The 22,584-nt window shown below is 35.5% G+C and overlaps 1 protein-coding gene and 1 pseudogene across 1 annotated transcript; both read right to left on the reverse strand.

Annotated features, from left to right (window-relative positions):
- Positions 1 to 7,809: 7,809 nt before the first annotated feature.
- Positions 7,810 to 7,927, reverse strand: LOC120592749 (uncharacterized; annotated as a pseudogene).
- Positions 7,928 to 8,386: 459 nt separating this feature from the next.
- On the reverse strand, positions 8,387 to 9,402 carry LOC120592733 (olfactory receptor 6K6-like). The gene is given in 2 exon segments (XM_039850449.1): positions 8,387 to 8,595; positions 8,598 to 9,402. Coding segments are annotated over 2 exon segments (963 nt in total). The 5' UTR covers positions 9,352 to 9,402.
- Positions 9,403 to 22,584: the final 13,182 nt, after the last annotated feature.

A 22,584-nucleotide genomic window follows, 5' to 3' on the forward strand; every position in this document is an offset into this window, starting at 1 on the left:
GGGACAGGAGGTTTCTTCTTCTGTATCTGTTTCCTGCTGCGAATGGCCATAGTCCCTGCCTACAGGGGTTTCATAGAGCTCTTTCCCTTTCTGATTTAGTCAGGGTGCAGTCTTGGGTTTTCTGCTGAAGTGCCACCTCAGTCTCTAGACAAAGAAAAGAAAATACAAACTCGTTATTTAAATCATACATCTATTAATTTCTATTAGTGATTTGCCTATTAACTGAGTAAAGGGAAACAGGCTTGGTTAATATGTTTCTTAAAGAGTAAAAAGACCTTTGGCCTAAAGTCCCCTCCCCCTCAGACTCTAAGGGCCCTGCCTGGCTTAACATCATTTCTGTTTAACAATGAGTTGATGACCCTTGTCAATAGCCAGAGGATTTGAGTGCCAGGGCAATTATCACGATTTGAGGGAGTGGGCCTTTTTTCCAAAGAAAGGAGGGAAGAAAACTTAACTAAGGTTACTAAAAAGATGAACTCTACAAGAGATGTCCTATTTTATTTCCCTGCTAAGAGATGAAGAATTTTACAAGTGATGTCTCGTCTCAATATAATCCTCACAATTGCTCTATGAAGTTGGTACAATTGTTATTCCCACTTTAGGTTCGAGGAAACTGAGGCACAGAGAGTAATAATGTGCTCAAGATCACACAGCTAGTAAGCGCCAATGTCAGGATTATGAACCAAAGCACTCTGACCCCAGAATCTGTGCTTATCACTTCTAAGCTCCGCTGTCTCCAGAAGTGTTATAATGGTTGTGTGGTAGGAGTTATACTAGTCCTCCACCCCAAAGCAGCCAAAATGAAAAAGAGCCTTGACTTAGCTGTCAGATCTGACACAATAGTGAGGCAATGATAGGGAAATTCCTCAACATAGGCAGGCACAGAAGGACAGCTGGCGTGACCTAGAATTCACCTCTTCTTCATTACATGGTCATCACAATAAATTTATATTTCAGTTTTGACCCACCCCCCCATGGGCAAACCAGTGCATTATGGTTGTACACATGCTCAGAAGGATATATAAGAAACCTGTCTGTCAATCAAAGCTTGTAGGGGAAGGAAGGACTACGGTAAAAAGAGGAGGACCAAAGCCTTGCAGGCGGAACAAAAGAGCCTAAAGCAGGGGGCTTTAGGGGCTGACTTCTCTTGGCAGCCCGTTATCTTTTCAGAGAGTATACTTTATCTTTGAGGTTGACCAGTGCTGGCAGCCTACTCTCCCACCTGAGACATATACTTTTGCTTTCAATAAAACTAGTTTGATTACAAACTGCTGGGCATCTGCCTTCAATTCTTTGTCAGCCAGATGCCAAGCACCAAGGTCCAGGAGTTCCAGGACTCCCTAACCTAGTAACAGTTGAAGGAATGTAACCAAGGTCACATAGCCACAAATGGTGCCTGTTTCAAGATCTGTCCTCCTGACCACCACTCACTACCTATATTCCATTAAGTATTCATTTATCTCTTTGAATCTGTATTTTCTCAAATGTGGGTTGCTTGGGTTAAGTGAGATGAAATACAAAAATATGTGTTTAGTTCTAAACACATATTTCTGTTTTACTTAGTATGTAGAGTAAAAATTTGTTAATTAAACTCTTCCCAATAACTGTAATACATCTCAGTAAGTTAATGTTGCACAGCTTTGTTTTCTTCACCCTTAAAGAGGGCATATTTGGCTTGCTTTGAGAATTAATGACATGGTAATGCTTACCTGCCAAAGAACAGAAACTCATCTATAGTTTAACAAAATTGATGTTGGGGGCGGGCGGCAGGTGGGGGGGGACTCATCAAAAGTAACTTCTAATCATAAATTCCTAACTAGGCAGGTCATAGTGGGTAGTCACACCTCAGGCCCATAACTTTCACCAGTAAAAGGTTTATCTTTGCCTTAAGCAAGCCCCATCTATTGTTTTTGTGCATCTAGGTTAACACACTTTTGAAAAAATGTCATTTTTTTAGATCCCTCAAGGGAGCACATAAGCTTGTTATTAGAATGTTTATGTTCCCATAATTAACAGCCTATGTTCTCATGGCAATAGCTAAACAGTAATTTCCAACAAGTAATAAATTTTAAGCAGTAATCTTCCTAAGCAAATAATAAATTTTAAGCAGTAATCTTCCTAAGCAAATAATAAATTTTAAGCAGTAATCTTCCTAAGCAAATAATAAATTTTAAGCAGTAATCTTCCAGCCAACACATTATGTATTTACATATATATTTCTCTCTCTTTTTATTAAATGTATTGGGTGATATTGGTTAATTAAATTACGTAGGTTAAAAATGTATAATTCACTAATATGTCATATGCATATTTCATTGTGTGTTTACCACCCAAAGTTAAATTTCCTTTCATCACCAAGTATTTGACCCCATTTACTCCTATCTGTCTCTCCCCTCCACGCTTCCCTCTGGTAACCACTAATCCACTATTGGGGTTTACGAGTCTCTGTGTTTGTTTCTTTCAGATTTATATCCCACATATGGGTAAAATAATATGATTTTTAACTCTTTCTGTCTGAATTATTTCCCTTAGCATGATTATTTCAAGATTGCCTCTTTGTCTTGTTGATGGTTTCTTTTGCTGTGCAGAATCTTTTTAGTTTGATATAGTCCCATTCATTATTTTTTTGTTTTGTTTTTGGTTTTACTTCCCTTGCCTTAGAGTCAAATTCATAAAAATCCTCTCTGAATCCAAGGTCCATGAGTTTAGTACCTATGTTTTCTTCTATGCAATTTACTGTTTCAGTTCTTATATTTAGGTCTTTGATCCATTTTGAGTTAAGTTTAGCGTATGTTGATAGCGGTCTACCTTTATTCTTTTGCATGTGGCTTTCCAATTTTCCCAGTATCATTTATTGAAGAGACTTTCCTTTCTCCATTGTATGTTTTTGGCTTTATTGTCAAAAATTATTTGCCCATCTATTTGAGAAAAAGAGGTATGGAATCATCTTGAATGTTTGCTAGAATTCACTGGTAAAACCATCTGGTCCTAGACTTTTACTTTTTGGTGTGTTTTTGATGATTAATTCAATTTCCTTACTGTTGATTGGTTTAGATTTTCCAGTTCTTTATGATTTAATCTAGGAAGATATTATATTTCTAAGGACTTGTTCATTTCTTCCAGGTCATTAAATTTGATGTCATGTAATTTTTCATAGTATTCTTGTATGATCCTCTGTATTTCAGTGATAACTGTCATGACTTCTTTTTCATTCCTGATTTTGTTTATTTGAGTCCTTTCTCTTTTTCTTTACTGAGTCTAGCCAAAGTTTTGTCAATTTTATTAATCTTCTCAAAGAACCAGGTCTTTGTTACATTTATTTTTTCTATGTCTTCTTGTTCTCAGTTTTAGTTAATTCTGCTCTAATTTAATTATTTCCTTCCTTCTGCTGACTTTCAGGATCATTTGTTCTTCCTTTTTTTATTTTTTTAAGCGATAATGTGAGATTGTTTATTTGGGCTCATTCTTATTTCTTGAGATAGGCCTGTAATGATATAAACTTTTCTATTGTCAGTTTTTGCTGTATCCCCATAGTTTCGATATGTTGTACTTTCATTCATACTTGTTTTCATTTATCTCTTGATTTCTCTTTTTATTTCCTCTCTGACTTGGTCATTCTTCAGTAGCATTTTGTTTAATTGCCACATATTTGTGGTTCTTCCTGCTCTCTTTTTACAGTTGATTTCCAGTTTCAAAGCATTATGGCTGGAGAATATGCATTGTGTGATTTCAATCTTCTAAATTTGTTGAGGCTAATTTTGTGTTCCAACATGTGGTCTATCCTCAAGAATGTTTCATGTGTACTAGAGAAGAATATATAAACTATTATTTTGAGATGAAAGGCTGTATAATGTTTATTATGTCCAATTGTTCTACTGTATCACATAAGGATATTATTTCCTTAATAATGTTCTGTTTGGATGATCGGTCCATATCTGTCAGTGTGGTGTTTAGTTCCCCTACTATGATTGTGTTTTTTTCAGTTTTTCCCTTTAGTTCTGTTAGTAGATGCTTTATATATTTTGGCACTCCCTGATAGGGAGGATACATATTAATAAGTGTTAGATCTTCTTGATGTATTGTCCCCTTATCATTATAAAGTGTCCATCATTGCCTCTCATTACCTTTTTATTTTGAAGTCTATTTCATCAGATATAAGTACAACTACATTCGCTTTTCTCTGGATACCATTTGCTTGGAGTATCATTTTCCACCCTTTCACTTTGAGTCTATATTTGTCTTGCAGCTGCGATGGGTCTCTTGAAAGAAGCATATGGTTGGAATTTGTTTGTTGATCCATTCTGCAACTCTGTGGCTTTTTATTGGTAAATTCATTCCATTTACATTTAGGGTGATTACTGAAATATGAGGTTTTCCTATGATCATTTTATCTTTTGTTTTTTGGTAGCTCGGTGTTTCAATTGTTTCTTTGTTCTTGTGTTTCTTCTGTTATTTTTATTTGGTGCTGTTTTGTGGATTTTTTTCTCTGTTCCCTCAAATTTTTTGTTTTTGTTTTTGTTTTTGGCTGTCTCAGCTCTGGATTTATGGAGTGCGATTACCATTAAGTTTATGTATAATTTTATACACACACACACACACACACACACAGAGTCCATTTTTTTTCTGCATGCATGCACCTAATCTTCATTTTCCTTTGAGGATTTGGATCTTTACTCCCTTCCCTTTTCTGTTTTTCTTGTCTTAAATTATCATTATATATGCTGAACATTCATTTCTAAGTTGCAGTAGCTGTTTTCTTTTTCTCTCTTTAGTATTATTATTATTATTATTTTTGCCGTTAGCCATTATCTAATGTTTAAGCTTATACTTTGTTCTTTATAAGAGTTGTGCTTTTCTGCTTCTATCTGCCTGTTAGTTATCTTATTCACAGTTTTGTATTTTTTGTCATTTTGTTTCAGTATTTCCTGTAATGCAGGCAGGCCTTCTGGTGGAAAATTCCCTCAGCTTTTGTATGTCTGGAAAGGTCTTTATTTCTTTATCATATTTAAAGAAGAGCTTTGCTGAATATATTATTCTTGGCTGATTCTTTCTTTCAATAGTCTGAATATTTGGTTTCACTCCGTCTTTGCTTGTAAGGTTTGTGCTGAGTAGTTTGATAATAGTTTAATGGGTTTTCCATTGTAAGTTACTGTCATATTTTTTCTGGCTGCCTTGAGAATTCTTTTTTAGTCATTAATATTTGACAATTTTAATATAATGTGTCTTGGAGAAGGCCTTTTAGGGTTGAGATAATTGGGTGTTCTATTTGTTTATTAGATTCAGAGATCCAGCTCTTTCCATAGATTTGGGTAATTCTTGCTGACTATTTGTTTGAATATACTCTGTTCTCTTCTCCCTCTCTTTTCCTCCCAGTATACCCTTTATTCTTATGTCGCTTTTCCTGATAGTATCAGATAGTTCTTGTGGAGTTCATTTATTTATTTTTTTATTCCCATGTCCCTCTCTTCTACCTTTTGTGTCATTACCAGATTTCTATCTTCAATAGCATCAATTCTTTTCTCTATGTGGTCAGCTCTATTTCCTAAGCTAGCTATTTCATTCTTCAACTTTTTAAGGGTGTTCTTCATCTCCAGAAGTTCTATTTGGTTCTTTTCTAGGGTTTCAATCTCCTTGTCAAAGTATTCATTTTGTTTGTTTATTTTGTTTCTAATTTCCTGGAATTGTTGGTCTGAATTTTTTGCATCTTGTTGAGTTTTTTTCAGAAGTGCATTTCTGAATTCTTTATCATTTAAATAGCATATTTTTATGTCTTTAAGCTTATTTCCTAGAGGTTTTTTACTTTCTGAGCTGCCTTGTCATCCAGGATGTTCATGGTATTGGATGGACTATTTCTCCACCCAGGCATTTATACTCTTCTTTTGTTTCAAAAAAATTATTATTAGAGTGATCTTTCTTTAGCAGGTTGATAAGAAGAGGTTTTTGCTTCGTTTTCCAGTAGATGACACCCAAGCTTCCTGCACTTCCCAGGACCTCTGAATCTCTGCTCTATGTGGGAAAATGCCTTTTATTCCCTTGGGAAGTATGTGTCTCTTTTCTGACCAGGTTGCCTCAGTCTCAGGGCTCAATCCATGAGAGAATGTGAAAGGCAATGGGATTCAAACCTCTGAAGAGCTCCTGAAATCTCAATACTGCCACAAGAGCCAGATGCCATCCTGTTTTGTTTGGTTTTTTTTTTTAATTTTATTCTTTCTTTATTTTTTTAAATGCCTATCGCACCTAGTATTCCTAGGTGGTTTCCCATCCAAGTACTAACCAAGCCTGATCCTGCTTATCTTCCAAATCAGACAAGATCGGGCACGTTCAGTGTGGCATGGCCGTAGACAGTACTGGGTTTTGATGCTAGCTCTGGGAAGCTATAGGGAGGAACATTCTTAGAAGGTGGAGGTAGGTGGGCAGACTCCATGACTCAGCTTTCTGCCTAGCAATGGTAGTTACTAAAATACAGCTGTTCCCCTTTGTATTTTGTCTCTGTCCTGTTCTCTGCTCTGGTCACTGGACTCAGCCTGCATGGAATATGCTGATCACTCACTTAGGCAGGACTGCTCAGAGATTCAAAGAGCACAAACTGCACATAATTTCTCCTTTCCTTGCAACCTGCTGGAAGCTCTGGGCTGTGTCCACAGCACCAGTCTTTACACTACTCTTTGCTCCTCTTTATTTCCTCTACTCTTGCTCACTGGATTTACCCACTTTCAGATGCTCTGATATGCTAGGCTGGGTGATTTCTGTTGGATTATAGCTGTTCATTTTTTTTTTGTTTTAATTTCAAGAGGAGAGATCAAGAGAGATCCTCACCCCATCATTCTTCTTACATCATTCTGAATGGAATTATTATCTTAGTCTGGTTCCTTTGAAATCTACCTCCATCCAGATGGCAGATGCTTTCTCCTTTATTCCTTTTCTTTTTACTTCCTTAGGCTAATATGAACACTGCTTGTCATAGTTGTTGTCACCAAGTTTATCTCTTTTTTCTCTTTTCCTTTTGCTATCATAGGTGTTGATCTACCTGTCTTCTCAGCCAGATAAGCCTCTTGATAAGTTGATTACACTAGCCGACAACAAATTTTGAATAGCGATAAATAATCTACAGAATTCTATGCTGAGCCGTATGATCTTCAGAAGAATGAGAGACTCTTATTCCTGCTGTCTGTGGACACTTAGTCTGAACGGAGATGTGGGACAAACAAGAAACAACAAGAAAAACAAAAAGACAGACAGTAAGTCACATCAAAATACGGGCCCATATTGGTTCTGATATCGGTGCCAGGGATATCAGTGTGAGGAAACTTTCTTGAAGATTGCATGAATTTGGAGTAATATTGAAAAATAGGGGACACTAGTGGTAAAAATAATCATTTTTGAGCTTTAATCCCAAAGGTTAAGGATGTTCTGGTGAAAAAAATCAATGGTTAGGATTGAGAGCAATGAAAGGACAAAATAAAGATATATGTATCTAAGAGGTTGAAGCACAAATGCCAAACATTGTAAGATTTAGAGGAGACAGAATAGTTTAATAGTTGGGACAGTGGTTTATAGGGACTATTGCATCTCACGTCAAGAAAAACAGGGAATTCAATGGATAATGACATTTTTAGTAATAGCATTAATAATGAATCATTAGACTCGAGGCCTTCAGAGGCCAAAACCATATATATCTATATCTATCTATCTATCTATCTATCTATCTATCTATCTATCTATCTATATTTAGGCGAGGCAACCCTTGGTTGACCTCACAGAATGCAAGGACCTTGTCAGCTTACAATCTCTTATTTTTAATTTTTTTTACACCTACAGCACCTGGTCTTCCTAGGTGATCTCCCATCCAAGTACTAACCAGGCCCAACCCTGCTAGCTTCTGAGATCAGACGGGATCGGGCTTGTTCAGGGTAGCATGGCCATAGACTTTCTGCATACTAATTAGTAATCAAATTTACTCACTGAATACCATACTTGTTGGAACTAAAGAAGTTAACAGTAGCAATTTTCAAAAGTATGATGTCTTTCCTCTATTAAGTTTTCAAAACTATGATGTCTTTCCTCTATTCTGTTTTCTTGTCTCACTGGCATATGGAACCACAGAAGAGAAATTAGGATCCCAGCTGGGAGAGTGTTAGGAAGAAGCTAACCTGTGCTATAAAGAAGGAGAACCACATATTCTGCTTCAACTACTATAAACGTTGTTGAGGCATTGATGTGAACAGGCTATGCAATTGCCATCAATTGCCTGGACATAGCACTTTTTTATTCTTGTTTATAATAATAGAACACATAGCTGTGGCAATAGAAAAAGAACATAATCATGAACAAGATAAGAAATAGGGAAATTCCAAAATTCCAGGAGGTTCTTCAGAGTCTCTAGGATCTAGATTGATTTCCCAAAACCACCAGCCCTGTTCTGATAGCAGAAAAGCCTCCCAATAGCATCTTTCATATCCTTGTTTCTCAAGCTATAGATAATGGGGTTGAGGAAGGGAGCAAGGATAACAAAAGTGATAGCAATCACAGTGTCCCAAAAAACTGAGTAGGTGGCTGAGAATCGCAAATACATGACAGCCACACTGCCGAAAAAAGCAAGAACACAGCAAGATGGGCAGCACAGGTGGAAAAGGCCTTGTGACGGCCCTCAGTTGAAGGCATCCCCAGAATCACCATGATGATCCGAATGTAGGACAAGGCAATGACCAAGAAGGAGGCCAAGATCTCCACCACATGTATGGCATCTGCAATGACCACCAAGGAAGTATCTGTGCAGGCCAAGCTTAGCACAGGTGTAAAGTCACAGAAAATCTGCTGGATCTCATTGGAACTACAGAAAGGTAGGGTGGCAATCCACACAATCTCAGGGAGTACAAGTAGGAAGCCACAGAGGCAGGATCCAGCTGTCAGTTGAATACAAAGTTTGGAAGTCATGATAGTTGGGTAACGAAGAGGATGGCAGATAGCTATGTACCTGTCAATAGCCATCACTGTCAGGATACAGCCTTCTGTGATACCAAGAGAATGGAAGAAGTACATCTGCATGAAGCAGCCAGCCAGAGAGATGGTCTTCTGATCACTGAGTAGGCTGGAGAGTATCTTAGGGATGGTGGTTGTGGTATACCAGATCTCCAGGAAAGAGAGGACACTGATGAAGAAATACATGGGGGTGTGCAGGCCCATGTCCAACTGGATGACAATGAATATCATTAGGTTCCCAATTATGATAAATCCATAGATGATAAGCAAGGGAATAAAGAATAATAGGCCACCTCCATGCACATGCAGGAATATAGAAAAGAGGAACTCGGTGACCATCGTCTGATTCCCACGGGCCATAAACCATGTCATCTGTGAGGGGAAGAAAGAAGACAAGAAAATTCTAGAATTGAGATGGTGACTATTCACTTAAAATTGTTTCACTCCTTTCTGTAATCAGTTACTTGCTGACTCTGGTATCCCAAACAGGTCAGTTAGAAATATCTCTTGACTGTACCTCCATGACAGAAGTATCTGGAATATTTGCTTATGGATTTCTAAATGAACTTTTTTGTAAACATCTTCAACTGATGCAAAGAAAACACAAAGTGACATATAAATTAAATCTCTGGAAATATTTTCTGGAGGTTAAGTCACTTATTTCATTTCTTAGTCCTTCTTCACACTCTCTGCTCTTCTGTTTAGCTTTTTAAAAAATATTTTTTATTATTCAATTACAGTTGACATATAGTATTATATTAGTTTCAGGTGTACAGAGCAATGATTCGACATTTGTATTACTTACAGAGTAATCACCACGATAAATCCAGTACCCATCTGACACCATCATAATTATTATGTCATTGACAATGTTCCCCATGACTGTTGTGTAATTACCAATTTGTACCTCTTAATCCCTTCACTCCTCCACTCACCTCCACGACCATCACCTCCGCATCTGGCAGCTTCAAAATATACTCTGTGTCTATGAGTCTGTTACTGTTTTGCTTGTTTGTTTATCCTGTTCTCTAGGTTCTGCATGTATGTGAAATCATATGGCATTTGTCTTTCTCTGACTGACTTACTTCATTCAGTACAGCACCCTCTAGGTCCATCATGTTGTTGCAGATGGCAAGATTTCATTCTTTTTTATGGCTGAGTAATATCGCTTTAAAACATATACCTTTCTTTCCAACTATTCTTTACTCCTATTCTTCAGAAAAGTAATTAAAAAAATATAAAGACACTGTAAGAAGCTCTTCTCTTTGCCTTTATATTATTCTCCCCATCTTTTTTATCTCTGATATTTAATCTGAGTTTGGCTAAATTATGTATGTTTATCTCTTTGCTTTTTCTGTTGGTTTCAGAGTAACATGCCTGTTTCTCATTAGATGGTAAGTACCTAGATGTCAAGAAATATTCCTCCTTTTCTTCTCTTTTTTATCTATAACTCCTTCTCCTCTCTCAGTTATTGATATTGATAGCTGCTCAAGCCAAGAGTCTCTCCAGAACCACCTTGAACCTAATTAGTGGCTGTCAAATTTTGGACAAGCATATAACTCCTCCGCTGCATATTTCATCCCTCTTAAGGAGGTCACATCCTTAAGAGACAAAGGAAGGAAATCATTCTGAATAAAAAAAAAAAAAATCACTTCTTTATAACTATGGTTATCTTGGGGAAAAAAAAAGTGTCACAAAAATCAGCTGCAATAGAAATCATACCAGCATCTACTTGTTGGGCAAAAAGAGTGACTAAATTTTTTCTCAAGGCTAATTAAAGTGATAGCAGTACACATTACCACTTGACTATTTTAACATCTTTTTTATTGGAATTCTTATCTCCAACAATTCATTCTACAGATGAGGATTCTTAAGCATAGCTTTTACTGACCTTTTTTCAAATGCATTTAAGGTTAAAGCCCAAAGATCTAGGCTTGATATTCCTTTTCTTCTTGGATCTGGTTCTAATTAAATTTCAGAGGCAAATATTTTTCTGCATACTCATCAGCTCAATCAAATAGGTTTATTTTCCTGCATTTCTATTTTTGCTTATGTCATTCCTTCCTTCCATTTTCTTGATCTCTTTGTTTTGGAATCTTAGCTGCCATTATCCATTAAGTGTTCTCATTATCATGGAAATCTCATTGATCCTCACTGTCAGAAGTAAATATTCTCTCCTCTGACCCTTAAAAGTGCTTTATATTTTTATCTTTTATGATTTCTAACATATCCTTCTTGCATTTTAAATATTTTTATATAAGCATGATCTCCCTCAAGTAGACTGAAAGCTCCTCATGAAGAATCATAAAGGATAAATAAAATGGTGTTATTGAAAAGTTATCTTTTAATGGTCATAATACTAGGCACTTTACATATTTTATTTCATTTATTCCTACTTATGATAGACAGATTATTATTACTGTGTTGTAAGTAAAGAAATTGTGAGCCAAAGGGGAGAGATAATGTGTCCAAATACAACACAGCTAGGATCCAGAATAAAAACTGGAAGCCTGGTCTGTAGGCCTTACAAGCCCATTCTTATTTTTTATATCACAGTTGGAAATCTAGGTCAAGATTTGTCAGTCATTCTGTCTGTTTTCTTCTCTGTGTACCACTATATAGTTAGAACTATTCGAGGTTTTGATGTCTTTTCCGTTTGTTTATTTGGGGGTAAAAAAACAGATTAAAACAAATGCATTGCAGACTAGGAAGATTATTTTATGAAGAATGCCTCTTTCCTTATACCTGAGGCCTTGAGGAAAAAAAATAAGAGAGATTACCTTTGGAATGGAAAAAGCAAGAGTGCTTAGCAGAAGGGCAGACTGCATGAGGAAAGATGTGAGATCTGAGTGTTCCCTGACTGGAGCAGCCACTTCTTTGCTTTTATGTTGTCTTTTCTCAGCCTAAAATACCAGAGAATGGCCATGCTAAACTGTCATTATGGAAAACAGGTGAACAAAGCAGGAGACTATAGGGCTATGGAAAAGGCAAGAAAAGTTCAATGATGAATGGCTCATAAGAGGCAAATGGAGTAGTTATTTTTTTGCTCTGAGTGAGGCCTTTCTCACTAGTAAGGCTGCATCATTATTCATCATTCATACATTTATTCAATTAATGCTCATATACTGATTGATCCTCTGTTATGTGCCAATCACTACCATAGGTTTAAGGGCTATTTATAGTTGAATAGAACATTATTCTTGCCTCTGAAACACATAAAGGACATTTTTTAAATGACCTAGAATGACATATAACCAGCCTACAAACAAAGCTCAGCCTACAAATATTCTTGTATAGTAAAAAGAAACTTGAATTAAATTTTAGTCCTGAAACAAAAGCAGTTAAGTTTCTCTGTGGCTCCATAGGAATCCGTAATTCTTTAAGTTTCAACAAAATTTTACTGTTGGGAAAACTTTAGATATTATCAATATCTTCATTCGTTAGCTGAACTATATTTCTTCTAAGGTTCTTTCTTGGTTTCATGTCTCATATACTAATATCTCCATTCATGTAATAAAGTTTTAAAAATATGAAGTATTACCCCATATATTGAGAAAATTTTACCCTGAAAGACTATGGTAAATATGGGTCTAGAATCATTAAGGATATATCAGAGTATTGGGCAGGCACAGTAAAGGAGTAAAAGCCAGGCTAGCATTCTCAACTGAATAATGCCTTTTCAATAGTTTTAGTACTTACCCTGCCTAAGACACAAGAACTTACCTTAGAATCTCTGCAGTAACTTGCCCCCCTGTACTAGTTTGTCAATGAAGATATACATGTCTCTGAAGCCTCTTTAGGGAATATTCAGAATAGTGTTTTGCCTGGAGTTTCTCTTAAGATGATGCAGATCTAAAGGAAAATGGTGCATCTCACTCTTCCCTCTAAGGGACAAATTAGGGGAAAAGTATCACATAGTAATTAGACATTCCCCAGGGTCATGTCTTAAAAGCACTCCAGTGGCTAAATAATCTTTTCTCTCAGAAGAGTATAGAGCTGGTCACTGGGCCCCACAATATCCATATGTGTAAGAATAGACCTCAGTTAGGATCATACTTCTCTAGAATACACAGTCAGTAAACCTTACTTTCTTTTCAGCCCTTCACTCATTTTTTTACTTTTTATGCTTTTCATTTTTTCTGCTGATATACTACTACTAATATATTTTAAAATACACATTCTCTCATTTGATTCATTAAAAAACAATTTGTGTGCTTAAACTAGTTAAGATGGTAAATTTTATATTATGTGTCACAATTAAAAGTTAACATATATATATATTTGTATGAGGTAGTCAAGATAAGAGTTATTTCTATTTTGCAGATGGAGAGATTCAGAGAAGCTAAGGCTTGCTTCAATTCACACAGGCAATAGAAGGCAGGGAAGAGACTGAACCTTGATCCTCTGAGTTTTAATTTAGCTATAAACTAACTTTACTCTTCAATTATAACTCTATGGGTTATTCCCAAATATGTATTCCCTACCTTGATCTTTCACTTAATTTGTGGTATCATTTAACAGGACTTAGTTTATCTAAGAAGAAGAAGACAAGGAAGATAAAAGACATTTCTGAACTTTTGCTTCCGTCTTTAGCCCCATTTCTCACTCTACTTCATGCATTATACTCTAAGTCCCAGCAGCCAAACTGCTTGTAGCTATATTCTCATAATGCTGATTGAATCCATTATAATTTATTTTTCTGTTTTCCCCTCTTTCTAAAATTTTAACCCAGCCTTTCTTCTCCCTGCCTAAAATAAATGCACGTACTTCACCTCTACTCTTAATTTTTAAGATTCAGCAATTGTCCCTCTTCTCTAGGAATTCTTTCCTGATCCCCAGGTTGGTTTGGGGGTCTCTCTTTTGTGCTTCTAAAGCATCTAATGCACACACATGTTGTTGAAATTATCTAGTTATATGTCTAGAGTCTAAGATATTTGATGGCTATCTGTAATTATTTATTCATATTTGAATCTCCAATGCATAGCTCAGTGACTTACAATGGAACTCCAGTGAGTATGTTTAATGGAAGAGAATAAACTGAGGTCTATATGAACTAAATACGAGAACCATGTAGCGTATTAAATGTGTTTGGTTTGAATCAGAAGGTTTATAGAGTAGAGTATGGAGAAATAACACTGGACAGTCAGGTTAAGTGGACCGTGAAGGTCTTTGTCAGCCAATGAGACTTTCAAAATATATTTTGCAAGCAATCCAAAGTCATTAGATAATTTTTGAGTGGGGATTAATGCACAAAACTATATCTTAATAAAGTGTAAAATGCATTTAAGCCAAGAATTTTTTTAAAATAAAAAGCATCATTAATTTATTTAACTAACATTTATTGAGCACTATTCAAGCATCAGACCCTTTTCTGCAATATCTGGGGTAAAGGCCTAAAATAGAACAGTAATAATGAAGCTAAAGGATAAAAGAGATGAAGGTAAATGTGAATGACCAGTAAGACTTGACAACTGACCGTATTTAGAGAATGTTGGAGAAAAGAGCATTAAAGATGACAAATTTTAAATTTGAATTAGTTTGTCAGGTACCACTGTTGACAGATATAAAAACAGCTAAAGCAAAATATACTAAGGAGGACAATTATAAAATGAGTTATAGATATGTTATTTTGAGCATGCGAGAGACTTTTAAGCAGAAATTTTTAATTGCCATTAAAAATGTAGAACTGGAGTTCTACATTTGGATAAGCTTGTGGACACAGACGTAAGTGTTCTTTAAGGAGAGGTTATAATTGAACAATGAAGATGCACTAGATACTTGAACAAATGAATAGAGAACAAGAAGAGACTGGAGGATTACAATTGGTGGATGGGAGAAAAACATGACTTATAATACATAATAACGATCATTTACTAAATATGTTCCCAAGATATACTAAAGCATTTATATATTTCATCTGATTTCATCTTTTCAATATTCTTATAAATTAGTTATTATTTTCTCCCACTTTATAGATGAGTAAACTTAGGTTTTAATGACTTATGTATCTTCCCCATAGCCATGTAGCTAAGTAGATGGCAGAGTCAGAATGAGCTGTCACGAAAAATGAGAACTGAAAAAATGGCAATTAAATTTTGTGATTAAAGGATCATTGGCAAATGTGTAAATACAGTTTTTATTATGAGGCTTCTGCATAGTTTGCAGAGGATGAAAGAATAAAAGTAGTCATAAAAATGAATTAGTCAATGTGGATCACTTTCGAGAAGTTTGTTAATGAAAGGATGAGAAAACTAGAATTGGTAATGTAATCAAGGATAACTTTCTCTAAGATATAGTAGATTTGTTGTATCATAGATCTAAGACACAGTAATAAATGTGCGCATGTTTGAACAAAGAGGGGAAGGAGTCAGTAGTAAAAGAAACAAAGTATATTGAAGATGAAAGTGATAATAAATGGGGCAAGTGGAAGTTTTGAGCGTATGATGAATGTACAGGTAGAGGTAATGGTCTCAGAAAGGAGGAAGGATAAAAGTGTGGGTAGGTGTGCCTACATATTTTAACACATGAGAAACTATTAAGAAAAGCACCAATTAGATATTTATTTGAGATTTGTGTTGGAAACACTGCAAATGGATAGTACGAATCGATGTAAAATTAAAAAATCTTAACAGTGCCATTTCATTAAATAAGTGCATATTAAATAGTTTCTTAAAAAGAAAACATAAGACCAAAATAGTTTACCGAGAGCTTTATCAAGTGTTCAAGAAATGAAAAAGTATAATTGTACATCTCTTGCAGAGCCTAAGAAGAAGAGAAAAACTGCCCCATGCATTTTATCAGACTATGTTTTTGACACCAAAACTAGAGAAGAATAGTATAAGAAAGTCATATACAAATTATACAGATACACATAAATTTAAAAGTTCTAAATAAATTCAATGATGTATTAAAAATATTTTAAATTATAAGTTCAAGATAAAATTTATTCCAAAATATAATTTTAGTTAAATTGGAGATCTGTTAATATTACTCATCATGCTATCTAATTAAAGGAAAAAAACTATATAGTCATATTAATAAATTCAGAGAAAATATTTTATATAATTCAACCTCTATTTTTTATTTAAAAGAGAAATGTCTAGCACACTTGTAATGGACAGGGATACTTTTTAATACAATAAATCATATATTTAAAAGATATCGCATAGTCATACATAATAGTGAAATGTTAAAAGTGTTCTCTTTAAAATAAGAAATAAGACATGGCTGGCCAATATTAAAAAAAATAATAAAACTTTACTTGGAAATAAGAAAATTTAAAAAAGTACATAGCATTAGATTATAAGTGTAACCACAGAACTAGCTCAAAATTGTTCTCTCTTGTTTAGTAAGATACCAAGTTGCTTTTCAGAGACAACGGGCTAAAACTGCAAGTCATACAGTAGAAACATGGGCAGAGGAGAGAACTCCAACTGTGCCCAGAACCAAAGTCTCACCCCCAACACACACACACACACACACACACACACGCATCAAAGACCGACACACGCGCGCACACACAGGACCAGGATATAACCAGAACTTGAACACTGTAACCTTTTCAGAAACAGAAGATTCATTGTCCTGTGTTGACACTCCTTTTAAATGGCCAAGCTCCAAGGTCCTCCAAATAAAACTTGCCCTGGCAGTGCTTTTGCATATCTGTTACCTTAAAAACCCGCCCTAAATCATGGATTGAAAAGTTTGAGCTTCTGATCTTCTGCTTCCTATTTTCCTGGGTGGTGCCATTTATAATAAAACAGCTAATCTTTCTCCAGTGAAATTTTTGGTGTTTAGTGTTTGTTCTGCTAGTGCCAGGTAAACATAGGGGGAAAAAACAAACAAACTGGACTTATTTAAAGAAGATAAGAAATTCATTTAGATACTTCAAAAAGAATGTAAAACTAATTATAAAAGAAGGTTTGAAAGGAAATAAACCAAAGCAATATACCTTTTTAGTTTAATCGGAGTAGTCAGGATAGCAGAGTAGGTAAACACTGTGCTTGCCTTCTCTCATGACCACATAAAACTGCAACTAAATTATAGAACAATCAACATGGAGAACCATCTGAAGACTAGCTGAACAAAAGTCCTATAACTAAGGATATACAAAAGAAGCTACATCAAGACTGGTAAAAGGAATGGAGACATGAAATGGGCTGGACTCATACCCATGTGTGATGGTTGAGAATTGGGAAAAATATCTTGGTTGCACCAGTGTCAGGAAGAAAAGTCCCCACAATATCTGGCTATAAAAAACGGTGAGGATTCTGTCCATCAGGGTGAAAGAAAAGTTTGCTGGAAACCCAGGCATTCTCTTAACGGGTGTACACAATACCGCTTTGCTCCCAGGCACTTACTCTGGGCTCTTGCAGACAGAAAACAGCTCAAGAGGTGCCAGAAACATACAAGGAGAAGCTGAGTTGTATTGCTTCAGAATGAGAGGTAAAAGGATTGACAGCTGTCATTGTCCTTGTGTTGAGTCCTCCTCCTGTGCAGCCTACAAACAAGTACCACCTTTGCTGTGTTAAGTTCTAACCCCACATGGCCAAATCATAATCTGAATCAACCTCATGAAATCAATTCGCTCCACCCTAGCGACTCCCTGAGACCCCACTTCACCCAAAATTAGCACTGCTGGAGGCACTTTCAGCCTTGGCCCACAGATCACAGGAGGTTTTTCAGCAGCAAACAGCCAGCCTCAGCTCACAGACCCAGCCTGTGCTGCTATCTTTCTTGGACTACTTTTGGGGGTCTGTGAGCCCCAGGTAAGCTGTGGCTAGCCTCAGGGTGCTCAGAGCCCTTTGTAGAGTGACTCTGGGCTCAGCAATGACAACAAACCAAAATTTGCATTAACATGGTGAACACCACTGACTCCACCCTGAGATATCATCTCACTCAACTTACATACTGCTAGGGGATCTTTCAGCAGATGAGATTTATGGGCAGCAGACAAGTGGCTACAGGTCTCAGGAGGTGCCCTGGGACTTTGTCTGAGCTGCCCCAGGAGTAGTACTGGTAGCAATTGCCCTCATTCTCAGGGTGACCTGTCCTACGCATGTCCACGTCCACCACAGGCAGTGATCAACCACAGATTGCTTTGTAGTTCCTACCAGGTAGCTAGAGGAAGGTCACAAGCATTGGATGACCTTGGCCTGCATGGAAGTCACTCTAAGGAGGTTCCAAAACCAACAAACCCAGAGTCCAACTTCAGACCACAATAGAGCACCACTGATTAGCTTCAAAAGTGGAACACCCAAATGGTGGCTTCAACAGAGATTAGAGCCTGCTGGGGCAAATGTCGCTCGATGTGGTCAAACACTCATGGCAGCTCCTACACTGTGAATGAAGCCAATCTTCACTGTCAGTCAGTCTGAGAGTCAATTCCACCACTGATGTACCAACAGGAATCAAAGCTCAACTATAAGAGAAGGACACACACACACAACTCACATAAGAGACACACGTGGAACACCTGACACTGGTGATCAGGGAGACTGCACCACTGGGACCCAGAGGGCACCTAGGATACAAGGCCACCTGGACAAGCATGAGAGACTTAGTATATCTACCTAATATATAAAAACACATACAGATAGGCAGCCAAAATAAGGAAACAAAGCAAAACAAATAAATAAGAAAACAAGTCCCAAATAAGAGAACAGGAGAAAACTTTGGAAGTAGAACTGAGTGAAATGGAAGCAAACAACTTACCAAACAGATATTTCAAAACACTGCTTATAAATATACTGAGGGGAATTAGTGAGAACTTCAAAAAAAAAAGTAAGCATTAAAAAAAAGAGAGAGAAATTATAAAATAGAACCAGCCAGAAAGTACAATAACTAAAATAAAGTCTATGTTAGAAGGAAACAACAGTAGACTAAATGAAGCAGAGGATCAAATTAGTGATTTGGAAAATAAGGTAATGAAAAACACTCAATTGAAACAGCAAAAATAAAATAAAATAAAATAAAAAAGAGTTTAAGGGACTTCTGGGACATCAAGCATAACAAAATTCACAACATATGAGTACAAAAAAAAAAAAGAAGAGAAAGAGCAAGGGGTTAAGAGCCTATTTGAAGGAATAATAACCAAAAACTTCTCCAACCTAGGAAAGGAAATAGACATACAAGTCCAGAAAGCCCAGAGAGCTCCAGGCAGAATGAATCCAAAGAGGCACCACACAAAGGCACATCATAATTCAAATGCCAAGGGTTAAATACAAAGAGAGTCTCCTAAAAGTAGTGAGAAAAAGGCAGCTGGTTACTTACGAGGCAGCTCCCTTAACACTCAGCTAATTTCTCAACAGAAACTTTGCAAGCCAGAAAGGATTGGCATGAAATTGCCAAAGTGATGAAAAGCAAGTACCTACAACCAAGGCTACTCTACCCAGCAAGACTACTATTTAAAATTAAACGAGATATAAAGAGCTTCCTAGACAAAAAAATAAAATATTAATAATAATTAAAAAAAAGATCTAAAGGAGTTAATTACCACCAAAATAATATTATAAGAAATATTAAAGAGACTTCTTTAAAAAGAAGAAAAGAGAAAAGAAGAACATAAACATAAATAATAAAATGGCAGTAACTATGTACCTACAATAATTACTCTAAATGCTCCAACCAAAAGACATAGGGTAGCTGAATGGATGAGGAAACAAGATTCATATATATGCTATCTACAGGAGATTTACTTCAGATTGAAAGACACCCACAGACTGAAAGTAAATAGATGAAAAAGATATTTCATGTGAATGAAAACAAACAAACAAAAAATCTGGGCTAGCAATACTTGTATCAGACAACATAGACTTTAAAACACAGAAGATAATAAGAAACAAAGAAGGACATTACATACTGATAAAGGATTCAATTCAACAAGAGGATATAACTCTTGCAAACATTTATGCACCCAACATAGGGGCACCTAAACATATAAAGCAAATATTGACAGACATAAAGGGAATGATCAACAGTAGTACAGTCATAGTTGGGGACATTAATACCTCATTGACACCCATGGACAAATCTTCCAAACAAAAATATCAACAAGGATATAGTAGCCTTAAATAATACCATAGACCAGATGGATTTAATTGATATTGTTGGAGCATTTCACCCTGAAGCAAAGGAATATACATTTTTTGCAAGTACACTTGAAATATTTTTCCAAAATAGACCACACGTTAGGCCACAAAATAATTCTCAATAAATTTAAGGAGATTGAAATAATATATAGTGTCTTTTCTATTTACAATAGTATAAAACTAGAAATTAATTACATGGAAAAAAACCTGAAAAATACAAAACACATGGAGGCTAAATAACATGTTATTAAAGAATAAGTGGGTAAAAAATAAAGAAAGAAATCAAAAATTACCTTGAGACAAATGAAAATGAAAACACAACAACCCAAAATCTAATGGACAGAGCAAAAGCAGTCCTAAGAAGAAAAATCATAGCAAGACAGCCCTACCTCAAAGAACAAGAAAAATTTCAAATACAGAATCTAGCCTTACACTTAAAAGAACTAGAAAAGAACAGCAAACAAAAAATAAAGTGAGTAAAAGGAAGGATCAGAGTGGAAATAAATGAAATAAAGTCTAAAAAAATGCAAAGATCAATGAAACCAAGAACTGCTTTTTTGATGATAAACAAAATTGATAACTCTTTAACAAGACTCACCAAGAAAAAAAAAAAAAGAGAATCAAATAAATAAAATCAGACATGAAAGAGGAGAACTGAAAACTGACACTACAGAAATACAAAATAAATTGTAAGAAAATACTACAATTATATGCCAACAAATTGTACATTCTGGAAGAAATAAGTACATTTGAAGAAATGTATAATCTTCCAAGACTAACACAAGAAAACACAGAAAAAAATGAACAGACCAATTACTAAAAACAAAATCAAATTAGTAATCAAAAAACTACAAAATAAAAGTCCCGAACCAGAAGTCTTTACAGATAAATTTTACCAAATATTCAAAGCAAAATTAACACCTAGTCTTCTCAAATCATACCAAAAATTTCAAGAGAAGGTAAGGTTCCCAAGCTCATTTTATGAGGCCAAATTACCCTGATTTCAAAACCAAAGATATTACAAAAAAGAAAATTATAGGCAAATATCCCTGATGAACATAGTTGCAAAAACCCACAACATAATATTAGCAAACCAAATTCGAAATCACATATAAAAGATTACACGCTATGATCAAGTGGGATATATTTCTGGGATGCAAGGTGGATTCAATATCTGCAAATCGATGAACTTGATACACTGCATAAACAAATAGATAATAAAAATCATATCAATAAATGCAGTAAAAGTGCTTGACAAAATTTAGCATTTATTTATGATAAAAACTCTCAGCAAAATGGGAATAAAGAGAACATTCTTCAACATAATAAAGGCCATGTATGACAAACCCACAGTTAACATCATACTCAATGGGAAAAAAAAGCAAAAAGCATTTTTCGTACTATTAGGTAAAAGATAAGGATGTTCAAATTCACCGCTTTTATTTAGTATAGTATTAGAAGTCTTAGTCACAACAATCACACAAGAAAAATAAGTAATTTCCAAATTGGAAAGGAAGCAGTAAAACTCACTAATTGCAGATGACATGATACTACATATAGAGACCCTAAAGTGTCTACCAAAGAAACTATTATTTTTTCAAATTAAATATTATCGGGGTGACACTGATTAATAAAATAAAATAAATTTCAACAGGATGTTATATATACTCAAAGTTAGATTTCCTTCCATCAAAAAATATTTGACCCCTTTTAACTCTATCTACCTCCCTTCCATTTAGTAACTACTAATTCACAGTCCACGTCCATGAGTCTCTGTTCATTTGTCATGTTTGTTTGTGGCTTTCAGTTTTATATTCTATACATGAGTAAATTCATATGGTTTTCAACTCTTTCTGTATGACTTATTTTGCTTAGCATGATTATCTCAAGATTCATCCATGTTATTACAAATGGCAATATTTCATCTTTTCTTATGATGATTAATATTCCACTGCACATATGTACCACATCTTCTTTATCCAATCACCTATCAAAGAACACTCTGGTTGCTTCCATGTTTTGGCCACCATGAATAATGCTGCTATGAACACTGGCATGCATACATCTTTGTGGATAATTGTTTTCATGTTTTTGGAGAAAATACCTAGAAGAAAGATTGTGGGATCATATGGTAATTCAATCCTTAGTTTTTTGAGGAACCACTATCTGTTCTTCATAGTGGTTGTAACAATTTGCAGTCTCACCAGCAGTGTATGGGGGTTCCTTTTCACCCACAACCTCTCTAACACTATTTATTACTTGTCATGTTGATGAAAGCCTTTATAACAGTTGTAAGGTGGTATCCCATTGTAGTTTTGATTTGCATTTCCCTAATAGCTAGTAAGCATCTTTTCATATGTTTGTTGGACATTTGTATGTTTTCTTGAGAGATGTGTCTGTTCAGGTCATATGTCCAGTTTTTAATTTGAATGTTTGTTTTTTTATCATTTAGTTGTATGTGTTCTTTATGTATTTTGGATATTAGGCCCTTGTCAAAGACATTCTTTGCAAATAT

The sequence above is a fragment of the Pteropus medius genome, unplaced genomic scaffold (assembly GCF_902729225.1).
Source record: "Pteropus medius unplaced genomic scaffold, Ma_sr-lr_union100, whole genome shotgun sequence".
Classification (NCBI taxonomy): domain Eukaryota; kingdom Metazoa; phylum Chordata; class Mammalia; order Chiroptera; family Pteropodidae; genus Pteropus; species Pteropus medius.